Below are 13594 nucleotides of genomic sequence, written 5' to 3' on the forward strand. Positions count from 1 at the left end.
TCCTGCTGCCTTCTGAATTTTAGATTTGATTTTTGGGTGGCTTTGTTTGCAGAATACAGAGTTGCCCAAAAAATTACTTTAAAAAAACTGTTTGTGTTTGCTGCTCATGCTTAGTCCACAAGTGTTGGAAAAGATTGTTGTAACTCTGATACAAAAGAAAGAAGCCGAAAATAATTTCCGTGAGAGGAAAGGACCTTTGGCCTCCCCAGGTTACAGCCAGCACCCCTCTTTGGGAGCACTGCGCTCCTCTTTTCTCTTGTGATTTAGTTTCAATTTAAAAATATTCTTGTAAAAACCAACCACAGAACTGTAATATAGACTAGGTATGAGAAAATACTAAAAGAATTGTTTTAATTAGGTTTAATGTGATAGCAATTCATGGCTATAGAAGAGTGAACAACTGCTTTTCAGATATTTCATCCTAAAGTATTTTCAAGGGTGATATGTCCTGATGTGTGTAATTAACTTTAAAATACTTCAACGAAAAATTAAAATGAAGTGGATGGCAAAATGTTGTCTAGGTGAAAATATGGATAGCTATTATACTATTCTTTTTGCCGTTTTATATGTTTGAGGTCTTCTGTAATAAAACAGGGGAAAAAAAACCCACACGCACTAAAATGACGGGCTTCCACCCATGGTGCCATCTTAACAATTCTGATTAAAACCAGTAAAACACGAGTGATTCAGAGGTTTCTCCTGTTGTCCCAGGTTCCCATGTGGGCGGTGGCTGGGGAAAGGCATCGATGACGGAAGCCTGGAGAGAATCCTTATTGGGGAGTTGATGACATCAGCGGTGGACGAGGGTCTCGTGAAACAGTGCCGGACGCCCCCCCAGCAAAAGTCACCCACGTCGGCGCGGAGGCTGAGCGTCACCTCACCGACAGGGAAGAGCGCCAGTAAGCCGTGGACTTTGTATTTTCCAGGGTGTCTCCAAAGTGTGTAAACGCCCTGTGGTCGTTTCACAGAAAACCGTTGCATGAGTGAATTGTGTTGAGAAAAGGAAAAAGAAAGCTGAGGAAAGTTGATCTGGATGAAGGGACCTTAAAAGGCAGGGAGGGTGAAGAAGGGAAAAAAACCAGGCAAGACACCAACAAATAATTAAAGGCCTGGCGAATTTAGACGTTTAAGTCCAATAAAACTGTGTGCTCTGTTTTAATCAAGCTATGGAAATATGATTATGTATAATAGTTTGCCTGTAACCAAGGAGGAATAAGGACAGATACATATTACAGTGAATCACTATGATCCTCTCAGAAAGCCCTCTGTTAAGGGGAATTGTGAACGTTCCTCTCTCCACCCCACAGCTCCCTTCTGATAAAACAAAATAAAGGGGAGAGTTCTTGGGCAGATACTCTGTGCACATGCCATATTTACAGGTACAAACATGTTAATTTACCCTCGCGTGGGCTTCAGTGGGCCGAACAACGTCTCCTGAGGATATCAGACCCCAATCCCTCGAATCTGTAACTGTCCCTTTGTATGGAAGAAGGATCTTTGCAAATGTGATAAAGATACTGAGGTGGGGAGAATACCCCACGTTAGGTGGGCCCTAAATGCAAGCGCGTGTGTGCTTACATGAGGGAGGCAGGAAGCCATGAGAGACGCACAGAGAGAAGACTGCATAAAGATGGGGGCAGAAACGGGGCGAATGCAGCCCCATGCCCAGGAGTGCCTGCGGCTGCCAGCAGCACGGAGGGGCAGATGTGCCCCGGAGCCCCAGAGAGAGTGCAGCCGCCCACACCGTGATTTCTGCCCAGTAGTGCTGATTTCCCCAACTTCTGGCCTTCAGAGAATAAATTTCTGTTGTTTTGAGTCACCAAGTTTGTGACATTCTGTTACGGGAGCCACAGAAAACCAATACAGAGGCAGATGATTTAGTAAGAAATTACAGAAGTTTATCAGTGAAGTAGTTTTGTTTGAAGAAAGGACAATAACCCATACATGAAATAATGGAGACTCAACAAGTCTGTAGTTTACTGAACAAGCAATTTCCGTAGATATTATTAATCCCTATCCAACACTCCTTTAGAATGAATAAAGCTTTCAAAGCAAATCTTCATGTTTAAAAGAGAAATTAATCAGAGAAAGGCAAAAAGTAAAAAAATTAGTAGGAGCTGAGGAGACCAGAGCCCATCAGTCCTAAGGGTTCCCGTTGAACAATTTTTCTGCATTGATGTAGAAAAAACTTACTGGAGTTTCACATAAAAAATGTTTTGTCTGAGAATTTGTCCAACATACGAATTCAGAGATTCTTAAATAATATAATGTATAGTTTGTCCTTTATAGTGTGGGATGTAAATTAGATGTAATAGTTAATGACTACAAGAAAATACCAAATATTTAATTTTTCTGTTGTTCACAGACTTCTATCCCTGGGTGAAAGTTGTTTATCCCATTTTCTCCTTTTTTTATTTTTTCCTTATTTTTTTAACTATTCTTGAGGTTTGGGAGGCAAAGGCAGTTCCAAACCCCTGCAGGCAGCCCACAGCTCTGCCCCAGGAACAGGGCTCAGACGAACAGGGGCCGACTGGGAGGGTGAGGCGGCGCACACACGCCGACGAGCCCGAAATGGAAGCAGCTCTGGGCTTAAGGCAGGGTGCCCCCAGGCCCCTGGCATCTTCCCTTTAAACACAATAGAAACACAGATTCCGGGTGAGCCATTCAGAGCTTCAGAAGCCTCAGTCGATGCCCACTAAGGGCCGGCTGTAGAGGCACGTGGTGCCGGGGTACCCGAGGAATGATATTGGGGGTCTTTCCCACCTCACTCTTCAGGACTAGGCACTTGGCAGCACTCTGTGACCGGTGATTGGCACCTCGTATCTCATACACTCTTCCCAGTGACCCGTGAGGTGTGTATTGTCCTTGTATTGGGTTGAGAAATGAAGACTCAGAGGAAGCTTGACATTTGACCAAGGTTGTACAGTGAAAGCGGTGAGGCTGGGATTGACATCTAGGGGCCTCTTGAATTCTTTGTCCATTGTGCCAGAGTGCTTCCCCCCTTTGCCAGGCTGGCCCGAGCCAGGTTTCCCGGGGCCCCTGCCCGGCCAGCCTGCTCTGATGAGCTTGGTGGGCACAGTTGGCATCCTGCAGTGTCTCGTTTGTTTCCAGTGCACGAGACTTCAACCACTGTCCTTTCTCTTCAGAGCCCAATGCTGGACAGATCCAAGAAGGAATTGGAGAAGCTGTGAACAACATTGTGAAACATTTTCACAAACCTGAAAAAGAGGTATGACAGGGTAGGAAACTTCGTAGAGGACGATGTTAAAGCCACTTCTGTACATGATACATGAGGTACTAGAAGGTGCTTTCATTTTCAGGCATGATTTTTATAATAGCAGCAAAAACATGCTTCTTAGCTGCCCCAGCCCTTGTTTTCTAGTGTTTCTCTTAAACACAGAGGAGCCCAGCTTATTCTTTGGCCCTGTGTATCACGCTCCACAGAGAGGAAGCCTCACGGTGTTGCTGTGCGGAGAAAACGGCCTGGTCGCTGCACTTGAGCAAGTCTTCCACCATGGGTTCAAATCTGCCCGGATCTTTCACAAGAATGTCTTCATCTGGGACTTCATAGGTAAATGAAGGCAGATGTATGTCATTGCAAGGTCATTGAAACGTTGCTTAGAAAGCTCAAAGACCCAGGAACTTGCATGAAAAAGGGTTAGTGTCCATGGAGTGTTTTTAAAAATAAATATCAAGCACTGTTCTTGCTTTTCATTCAATCAGCAAATATTTATAGTATCCACAAATATTCCAAATGCTTCTAGATGCTCACAATATGCATCAATATGTAAGTAAACAAAACACGAAAATTCCTATGGTTGACAAACTTACATTCTGGTGGGAGAACAAACTTAATTCGGTGCGGGCGGGAGGGCAAACAATTTGCAAAAACATGAGTACGTAGTCCACCCACTGTGTCAGAAGAGGGTGGTTGGTGAGGGGTAGGAAATGGGTGGGGAGCCCTCTCACACAGGGTGGAGGCTTTGCTGACCCGGGGACATTTGAGCAAAGCCTTTGAGGAAGTGAGCCCTGGGCCTGCCTGGGAGAAGGGCACTCCGGGCTGAGGACGGCCAGGGCAGAGGCCCCTGGGTGGGAGGGTGGGTTGGCTCTTGGATGGGGTAACAGGCAACCAGTGGGAGGGAGAAGAGGGAGGCAGAATAGGAAGATGCTGGGGAAGAGGAGTGCTTCCTGCCAGGCCTCGGCGTGCAGGGCCTTTCTGGCCATCAGAAGGACCGTTCTCATCCTGAATGAAATGGGGAGTCATCAGAAGGCTGGGTGCTAAGGGGTGACATCATGTAACATGGCTGAATCATGCTGTCCAATAGGGTGACCACTCGCCACACGTGGCTGTTTAAATTTAAATTGATTTAATTTAAAATTCATTTCTTAGTCCCACCAGCCCTACTAATAACTACCAGATTGGAGCTTGTTGGGGAACCTCCCCATCACCAGAGGCCTGCTGCAGTGGGCGGCTCTAGCTTGCCAAGCTCTGTAATCTTCGTTTTGGTATGCAGTCCTTCTAGAATTCCCAGTTTCTATAAAGGGATGATTGATCATTTTGTTTTGTAAATAAGGCCTAGTTGAAGTAGTTGATTTTACCCAGCTTAGAATTGTTAGGTAAAGAAAGGAAAGCTGACAGGTAGGCCCCCAGGAGTGATTATTTTTTTCTTTTGGAATGCTTAGAATCTTACTGCCCCTGTTTCTGATCTGTGTGTACGCATCTCTTCCTCAGATTTACTGAATCAGCTCCGTCTCAAGGATTTTGTTGCCAAGTGTTAGCCAGCCATTCTGTAACTAGAACAGAGGGCACCATCTCAGTGCTACTGTCTTTGCTACTTACTCCCAGAAACTTCCAGTCTTAACAGAGCAGTCCATTTTATTCTTTTCCGCCAGTTTCCATCTCTTGAAGATACTCTGAATAAACTTTCCAGCCTTCTAGAATGCAGTCTACCTCAGAAAATAAACTCCTGGGAGCATAACGTTCCATCACGATAGATACATGGACCTCTAGCGTTCATTGTGAAACCAACAATAAAGCAATGATTCTGCAGAGCATCTCTAGTGTTTCCGGCCTGAATTGATTTATCTTTCTGTGTCTGAACTATTGATGTGTATGTGATATGATTTTGACTTCCTTTCCCAGAGAAAGCGGTTGCTTATTTTGAAACCACTGACCAGATTCTAGACAACGAAGATGATGTCGTTATTCAGAGACCACCCTGCAAAACCTTCCGCCACTATGTAAATGCTATTAACACTGCGCCTAGGAACATTGGGAAGGACGGCAAATTCCAGATTCTGGTTTGCCTCGGCACACGGTATGAAGCCAGCTCCCGAATTCCCTGTCTTCATTATGTGTTGAATAAGTGTCCAGAAGGGGTTACGTCAGATCATGCCCCTTCAGAGCTCTCCTGTGGGTTTCTTTCATTCCAGGTTTTATTAGACTACTATTTATTGGGTACTTAGGTGTTGGCACTATGCTAAGTACTTTATTTATATTATCTCATTTAATCCTGTCACTTCACCACCAACTTGTGAAGTAGCGACTGATACCCCCACTGCGTAGATGAGAAGATGGATGAGGCACACGTAAGTTGAACTTGCCCAGGATCACACACAGCTAGAAAAAGGGAAAGCCAAGATTCACACCCAGTCTCACTCCAGAGCCCAGCCTCCCCACCATTGCACTCTGCCGGCCCCCAAGGTAGGCATATAGGTAGTAGTTAGGTTGGTGGATAATTATATGCAGCCACACATGTATGTTTATTATGTAAAGCTTGTATAGTGTATATACACCACCATTTGCTTTAAATTGAATACCATTGTGGAATTCTTACTGTATAAATAATTCTTGCTATATTGTCTTCTCTTTAAAAAAGAATTTCATACCCCTTAATTTTTTTAAAGAGACATAGGAGCTATACAGTCCACTAATTAGAAAACAGCTCTCAGTTGTCAGAAATGAAACACACAGACCTTTAGAAGATTTATTTTTTAAAGTTATTTGTGCAATATTTGTTTTCTTCTAAGGCCCTAGAGCCCCAAGGAGAGGTCCAGGATAGTCCTGTGTGGCCGCTCTTGTCTTAAAGGCGACAAGAGCTGCTCACTAAGGAGCCTCAGGTACTCAGTGGCGGGTAACTAATGTCAGAGTTTAATCAGGAAACACCGATGGCTGTAATTTTGACCCCTGAAACGAACTAGTTTACAGAAGTAGTTCTGTATTTCTTCTAAGTAAAAGGAGCCCAATTTCAGCTGTGCTTTTAAAGTTCCTTTTGAACATGATCCTTATCTCCTTTTATGTATTTACTGCTCTGACTTACTAGACCAATGTACCCCCTCTTTTGGTTTATAAATCTATTTAATGTTTTTCTGCTTTGGTTTTGTTCCTTACCTTGTTGTATACATTTTTTTTAAAAAAGCTAATCCCTACTAGTTAATAGTCTTTCTTCCCAAAAGGTCCACACACTTGGCCATCCATGCCTTGCACAAATGTCTGAACAACATCCCTGTAAAAAAGAAATACAAAATGACATTCTGCCTGTTAAAAGTGGCAAAATGAGAACAGAGAATCTCTTTAATGTGACCCTTCTGGCCAGCTTACCCGGGCCAGCTTTCAGAAGGTGATAGATTTTCCCTTTAGCCCGCACTGTCTCAGTCCTGGGGCTTTCCAACCAGTAAGTACCCCACCTGCGGACTCGGGTTCCCCGGCGCTAGGCTGGCTCTGGCCCCCCCGGCCCGCACCTTCCCGCCGGGCAGCCCCGTCCGTCCACGCCGCGCTCAGGGCTCTGCTCGTCCATTTGTCTGCAGGGACCGCCTGCTGCCGCAGTGGATCCCCTTGTTAGCCGAGTGTCCGGCCATTACCCGAATGTACGAGGACAGCGCCCTCCTGCGGGACCGCAGGACCGTCAACTCCCTCATCCGCATTCTGCAGACCATGCAGGACTTCAGCATCGTCTTGGAGGGGTCACTCGTCAAAGGCGTGGACGTGTGACCCAGTTGGCTAGAAACCGTCGGGCCAGACGCCGAGCTCCTGAACCCTCCCCAGCCGTGGGGACCAGGTCGGACTTGTCTGACAAGGCAGTGAGTCACTGCGGGGGGGCAGCGCGGTGGACCCCCCAATTTGAACAATCCTCACGCTACAGACAAGGCAAAATGCTGTATTGTAGTTCATTTGAACCTGAAATTTAGTATAAAATAGAGTATTTTCATGTGTTAGATGTGTGTAAATATGCTATCTTTAAGAAATTATATGACTCTAATAAGATACTTTTCTTAGATTGAATATTTCTGTGACTTAAAATAAGTAGCTTAAAAGCATTAGGAGCTGGGGCAGTGGGGGGAAAAGGTGCTGACTGGAAAAAGCCAGTAAATATGAAAATGTAACAATGCCGCCCAGTCGGGCTTTTTCCCTCCAGGTACCACGGGGGAACCTCCAGTGCGCTGTGTGTGGTGGCCATGCATCCTCGTGTCTGACCCTCCGTATCGTGAATGTAAACAGCTTTACCTGCTGTAGGGGACAGTCCTCACTTGTATCTTTCAGTCCCAAATGGTTTCATATGTTTGAACTGAGCCACTTTTCCAGGCTTTTGGAAACACATTTCCGTCGGCACGAGATGAAGATGTAATTAAAATATTTTAAATACTGGACCCCAGGAGCTTGGCTGAACTGGAAAGGGAACACACAAAGGCCTGAGAAGTGTGGTAAATTGTGGGATTACAGCTTCTTTACACTTTGGAAAGATTAGCCTAGACTAGCTTCATTCTTGGCATTTTTATTCTTGTTACTTGAGGTGCTGTGGGGAGATGCGGATTTCACAGCCCTCAGAACTGCGAACAGCCGGTTGGGCCTGTGCTACTGCCCGGGCTGTCGAAGCCCCGCAGCGGCCCCCCACCTCCGCAGGCGACCACAGGCCCGGCTTTGTTGGTTTGGCCGCCCCCCGTCGCCCCCCCCCCCCCGCAGGAAGTGGGAGGAATGTCTCAGAGGAGGAGGCTCAGTGCGGCTTGGAATGTTTTTGTGAAAGTGTTTGTTGACCATGATAATGCAGATAACAGAAGGATAGAGAAAGAATGAACCCTTTCTGGGGGCTTCAGGGCAAGCTTTCTGTTCCTTTGTAAGAAGGGGCAATAATGTTAAAACAAGCGGCCCGAGAAGGTAAAAGCAGTACAGCCCAGACAGGCAGAGTGGGGGGCAGAGCAGAGGCCGCAGCGCTGAAAGGCCGCCCGTCGGGAGCGACTTCCCAGTTTGGTATTTTATTCAGAAGCTAAAATCAATGTGTGTGAGCTAGTTACGTTAAGTCTTCATGTTACGTAGGCCCTGCAAGCCTATTGAGGCATTTGCTCATTGTTAGCAGGGAACCTGCCTCCGCAGAGCTCCAGATTGGATTCCCCGTCGAGGCTGAGCAAGGCCATGGCCTTCCCCGGACCCTGTGCGATCTGAGGGTCCTGGGCTTTGGCCAGCAGCGTAGTCGCCCTTATTTCCTGGAGGACGAAACTAAGGAAACAAGCGCCTCTCCCCTTCATCAAACACCGTGTTCAGCCAGGGCAGCCGAGGCACACCCCCTTTCCATGAGCAGCATGGTACTAGAGGAAGGGGGGATCGCAGGCAGCAGTGAGAAACCCATGGGAAGGGTTTAAAGCCGGTGCTGGGTGATGCGGGTAGACAGATTTGTTTGCCGGGGCTGACGCGTGTGCAGCGATGCCGCCCTCCCAGGGACGGGGGAGGTCTCTTCCTGGAGGCGTCCCGTCTGACACCAGGCCTGTCCTGTGTGTGCTCCAGGGACCAGAAACTGTAGAAGGATTCGATCTAGGGTTTTGTCCGTATCACCTTTTCCATAAGGCCACCCTCTGGCACATTCCGGACACCCAGAGATGACAGACTCGCATGCTGGCAGTGAGTCCTCCGGTCCAGCCTTCTCGTTCTATAGATGGGAAGGCTTACAGGGCAGAGGAATTGAATACTCCACTCCCATCTGGCATTCGTATTACCAGTCTGCCTTTGGATCTTTATTCATCCACCTGCACAGGCAGGAAGTATTAATATTCACTTGTGAAAATCATTTATAAGGATCAATATTCATTTTGACAAATTGTTCTCAAGTTACTGAGAATTATATCTGTCATAAAAACTGGGAGCAAAATTGGATTTGGGACCCGTGAATAAAACCTTTGCTTTAAAAAGTCATACCCCAAGAGTTCTGCCTGAAATTCCATCCCACTTCGCGTAGTATGACCATAGCAGTGAAAGGACCGATTTCCAAAGCAGGAACCGCAGCCACAACTGAATTCCTCTAGGACTGTGGGCCCTTTAAAGTGGCCACCTTGGGAGCCCATATACTTCTTTCTTCCAGTGATAAGCCAGTATTCTTAGCCCGTTGGGGGCCTCCTTGTCAGCTGCTTGAATGGCCTACAGCCCATGTTTTAGAATATTGCCAGGGATGGTAAATCTTGGTCTTTCAGAAGAAATTTAATATTTGGAAATAACAAAGTTCTTAGGATCCAAGCTGATGAGCATAAAGGATGCTTAAGGAGAGTTTGGGGTCATGAAAGAAACACCCTTCTAAAGAAATAAAGGCAGTTCTTACGTACATGGCTTCTGTCTTGGAGCCAAACCGAAATATTTCTAGCAAGACAGAAACAAAATCCTTAGGATAGAATGTATGTAGCGTTCCAGACTGACCTGGAAAATACACACTCACTCAGAGGTATCCTTTCTGCTCTGTTAATTTTTCAAGTTAGTATATTGCTCAAAATTAAATGAAAATCAATCTTATATTTGACATTTTTCCCCAGAAGTAATGCCTGGAACTATAATTAGTATTTTCACATAATCACCTAAGAAAAAATCACTGAAATGAAATTGCCAAAAATAGTACCTCTTGAAACAAATATTCACAGTGTTTTTCAAATGTCCTGAAACTACTGATCTTTGTGACACATGGTGTGACATCAATGTTAGTATTGTGTGTGAGACCCTAAAGCTGTGCCCTGGTTGCGCTCATCAGAACCTTAAAAATGAGGCCCAACACAGAGGTGTGTGAAATGGGGTTCTGGATGGGGAAAAACAGGCTGCGAAAGCAAAAGTCAGGCCTCCCAACCCTCCCCATCATCTTTGCCGCTGCGGAGGTGGAGGGAGCAAGAATTTGACACGAGAATCCTAAAACTTGAAAAAGTTTAAAGTTTCACTCTCAAATTTGTTTTAAATGTTTCACACATTTCTGTACCTTTTGTAACCCTGTGGTATTTACTTTAACATAGCTTTTCTAAACATTGTTTTAATGAACTTATGTCACTATATGAATGGTATAGGGGAAATACACCATTGCTTCTGTTTTCTTTTCTGACAATAAGGCACTGTTGTATGTAAATAGAAGTGAAAAGGGTGTAGAGACTGTACGTAACAGGTTGTGTGTAGTATATGTTGACACCTCTAAGCTATTTTGAAACATGAGGCGACAGACAAGGACCTCAGATCCCCAGGGAAATATTTATTTGACAGCATTGAGACTTTAGCTCTTAATAGTGAAGTATCTTCTTTCTGCTAAGAATTGTGATTTCTCAGTAGGTTTTCATTTTGAGAATTGTATTTTCTCTGTGAGGTTTACAGAAGCTAGCCTGTCATTTTCACCATGTTCAGAGGACAGTCTGAACCTAAGCTATTCTCAGTATTAACGCACCCTCACTGGTTGAGAGGGGAGTCTTGAGCTCTTCTCTACTTTTGTAACATGAATCCTATTTCCAAGTCCCTGTTTTTTACATTAAGTGTCTATCACATTACCATTTAGGTTAAAAGGAGACAGAAACGAATAAAAAACCAGTTCCCCTACTCCTATGTAAATGCACTTATAAATCTCGAATCCAACCGATTTCCAAGCTTTTCTAGAGGGTACTGATGGAGGCTGATTGGTCCAAGGAAAACCTCATCCTCCCCGATCCTACTAAAGCTGATCATCCTCTGAGGAAAAAGTAAGGACTAGCTCCAGAAATCTATCGCATTGAGCAATTCATAACACAGTGGAAAAAAATCATCAAAGAAGTTCCCCTCGTTCGCAAGAATGCAGGGTCTCCTTGGGGCCCGTAGGAGGAATCACACTTGATTCAAACACCTGAATGTATTTGCATGCGGCTCCGGTCTTTATTTCAGACACCAGGCTTGTTGACAATAGAGGGGTGTGTAAGAAGTTGTCAGTCACACGAGGGTGTTAAACACAGAAAAAATCCTCCATGTTACACTTGAACCATGTGTCAATGTACCCTGTGTATCTTTTTAAAAAATGAGCATTTCTGCATTTAAATTGTATTATCTTTTTCTTTGTACTGTTAACAAACCGCATTAGAATTGGATTTCACCCCCCCCATCTGAACACAATATAAAATTTTAAAAGTATTGTGATATCAAGCACTTTAACATACATATCAGAGAAATTGATGTGGGTTTTTCAGGTTTTGGAGTACATTTAAATATGACTTTTCATGCTTTGTTCTTTACAAATAAACTGTGGGGTTGATACTTTGTTTCATTACTATTAGTATTCATTATTACTGAATCTTAATACTGAGTGGTTCACAGGGCAAGTGACTTCACAAGGTACCAAGAGAAAACCCAAACCATAGTTTAAAATGCAGCCTGCTGGGCAACTGGTTATCAAGAAGAGGCTAAAACAAGGGAAAAACTGAACTTTCTACCTCATACCATACGGAAAAATAGATTATCAACCCAATGTAAATTAGGCTTATCAACCTAAATGTAAAAGGAAAAACAAAATTTTTAGAAGAAAATACAGAATGTACTGATGAACTAGGGAAAGTATTTCTTAAACATACATCAAATCCCTGCTCTCGCAGAATCTGTATCCTAATGAAGGTAAATACATCGTAAACATGAGAAGTAACAGGAATTAGGTAATAGGACACTACCAAAGAAGAGGACTGCATGTACGGTGTGGCTGCTTGTAAGTGAACTGCAGTGATGAGTGGTGGGTTAGGCAGGGAAGGCCTCACTGAAAATGGGGTTGCCTTTAGCTGAGATTGGGAAGGTTGTAAGAAACAAATCTTCAAGTGCAACATCGAGGCCTTACTTCCAGACGTAAATTTAGAATGGTTGTCAGACATGCAGGGAAAGAAGCTGAGTAGGCAGTTGCACATACGGATCAGAATTCAGAGAACAGGGTATGTTTGTCAGGGTCCAATCAAGAGACAGAAATCTCGCAGCACAATAAAGAACTAGGTACTAGAATTCTCCAGAGACACAGAACCAACGGGGTGTATGTGGGAGAGGGACTGAGTGAGGTTTTTGGTTTATGTAATTATAAGGTTTGATAAATCCAAAATCAATAAACTGACAGACTGGACACTCGGGGAGAGTTGTAGTGGAAGTCCAAAAGCAGTTTGCTGGCAGAACTTCTTGCTCAGAGGAGGTCAATCTATGGTCTATTAAGATCTTCACCTGATTGGACGAGGCCCACCCACATTATGGAGGGTAATCTGCTTTACTCAGAGTCGACCAATGTAGATGTTAATCGCATTCAAAAAGTATCTCCACAGAAATGTCCAGAATAACGTTTGATGAAATATCTGGGCACCATGACCCAGCCAGTTGGCACATCAAATTGGAGTAATAGAGGTTTTGCTACTAAGCAATAAAAAGAACTCCAAAGAATGTAAGGATAGCATATAGAGAAAGCAGCCACAAACTCTAGGGCTGAGACAAGGCAAACCTAAAAGAGTCCCCTTCCCCTCAGACTGAGAGCCAGACTTTATTAGAGAAGGCACAACAATGGCCCACTAGATGACAAAGTTTACTGAGATGCTGCACAAGTGTGCTTGTTTGGAATCTGCCCCCCCACAGAATTTCTCATGTATTCAATGTGGGAGATAAGTGAAAAGAGAGTCAAGAATGACTCCAAGGATTTAGACCTGAACATATGGAAAGATGGAGCTAGAATTTCCATTAATTGAGATGATAAGGATGTGGGAGAAGATGCTTTGTAGATAGATCAGAAGTTTAATTTTGATATCAAATTTTGATTACATAATATGTATTAATTTCAAATATTAAATTTCAAATACTGATTATATACTTATATATATCTCTCCAAGTAGAAAGAGTGAACAGCAAATTGAATGTCTGAGTCTGGATTTTTTAAGCAATTGGATTTCAGGTATAAATTTGTGGGTTGCCAGATGAGCAGAATTTAGAATCATGAAACTGGATGAGAACACAAAGATAGTGAGTTATTAAATAACCTCCCCAAACCTTGATTCAATTCCATAATACGGATGTGGCATGATTTACTGTTTGACATTTCAATTGCTCTTCATTTTTCACTATTCTGAACAATGATATGATGAAATCCCAACTGGCATCAACAGATAACCATTTGTGATAGTTCCATCCAATGGAGTACTACTCAGCAATAAAAAGGAGAAACTATTGATAACATGCAACAACATAGAATTGTAAAATAATACTGGGTAAAAAAAGCCAGACAAGAGATATCTAAACTGGCCTGTGCATACAATAAAACAACAAATTTGACTGGATCTATACTATCGGAACTCAACCAAGAATTAGGAGAAGTGCAAGTTGCAGCGCTCC

General features: G+C 43.9%; 1 protein-coding gene across 9 annotated transcripts in view; it reads left to right on the plus strand.

The window, feature by feature from the left end:
* The window catches only part of DENND5B (DENN domain containing 5B), a 153070-nt gene extending 141551 nt beyond the window's left edge, over positions 1-11519 (plus strand). For 7 of the 9 annotated variants that reach the window (XM_073223366.1, XM_073223367.1, XM_073223369.1 and 4 more), the window contains 5 exons: positions 712-899; positions 3147-3229; positions 3445-3571; positions 5144-5318; positions 6808-11519. In XM_073223366.1, coding sequence (XP_073079467.1) covers positions 712-899; positions 3147-3229; positions 3445-3571; positions 5144-5318; positions 6808-6991 — 757 coding nt within the window. In that variant the 3' untranslated portion in view covers positions 6992-11519. The other 2 variants (XM_073223371.1, XM_073223372.1) reach the window with 2 other exon arrangements.
* The last annotated feature ends 2075 nt before the right edge of the window (positions 11520-13594 follow it).

This window comes from Manis javanica, chromosome 15, assembly GCF_040802235.1.
Source record: "Manis javanica isolate MJ-LG chromosome 15, MJ_LKY, whole genome shotgun sequence".
Classification (NCBI taxonomy): Eukaryota; Metazoa; Chordata; class Mammalia; order Pholidota; family Manidae; genus Manis; species Manis javanica.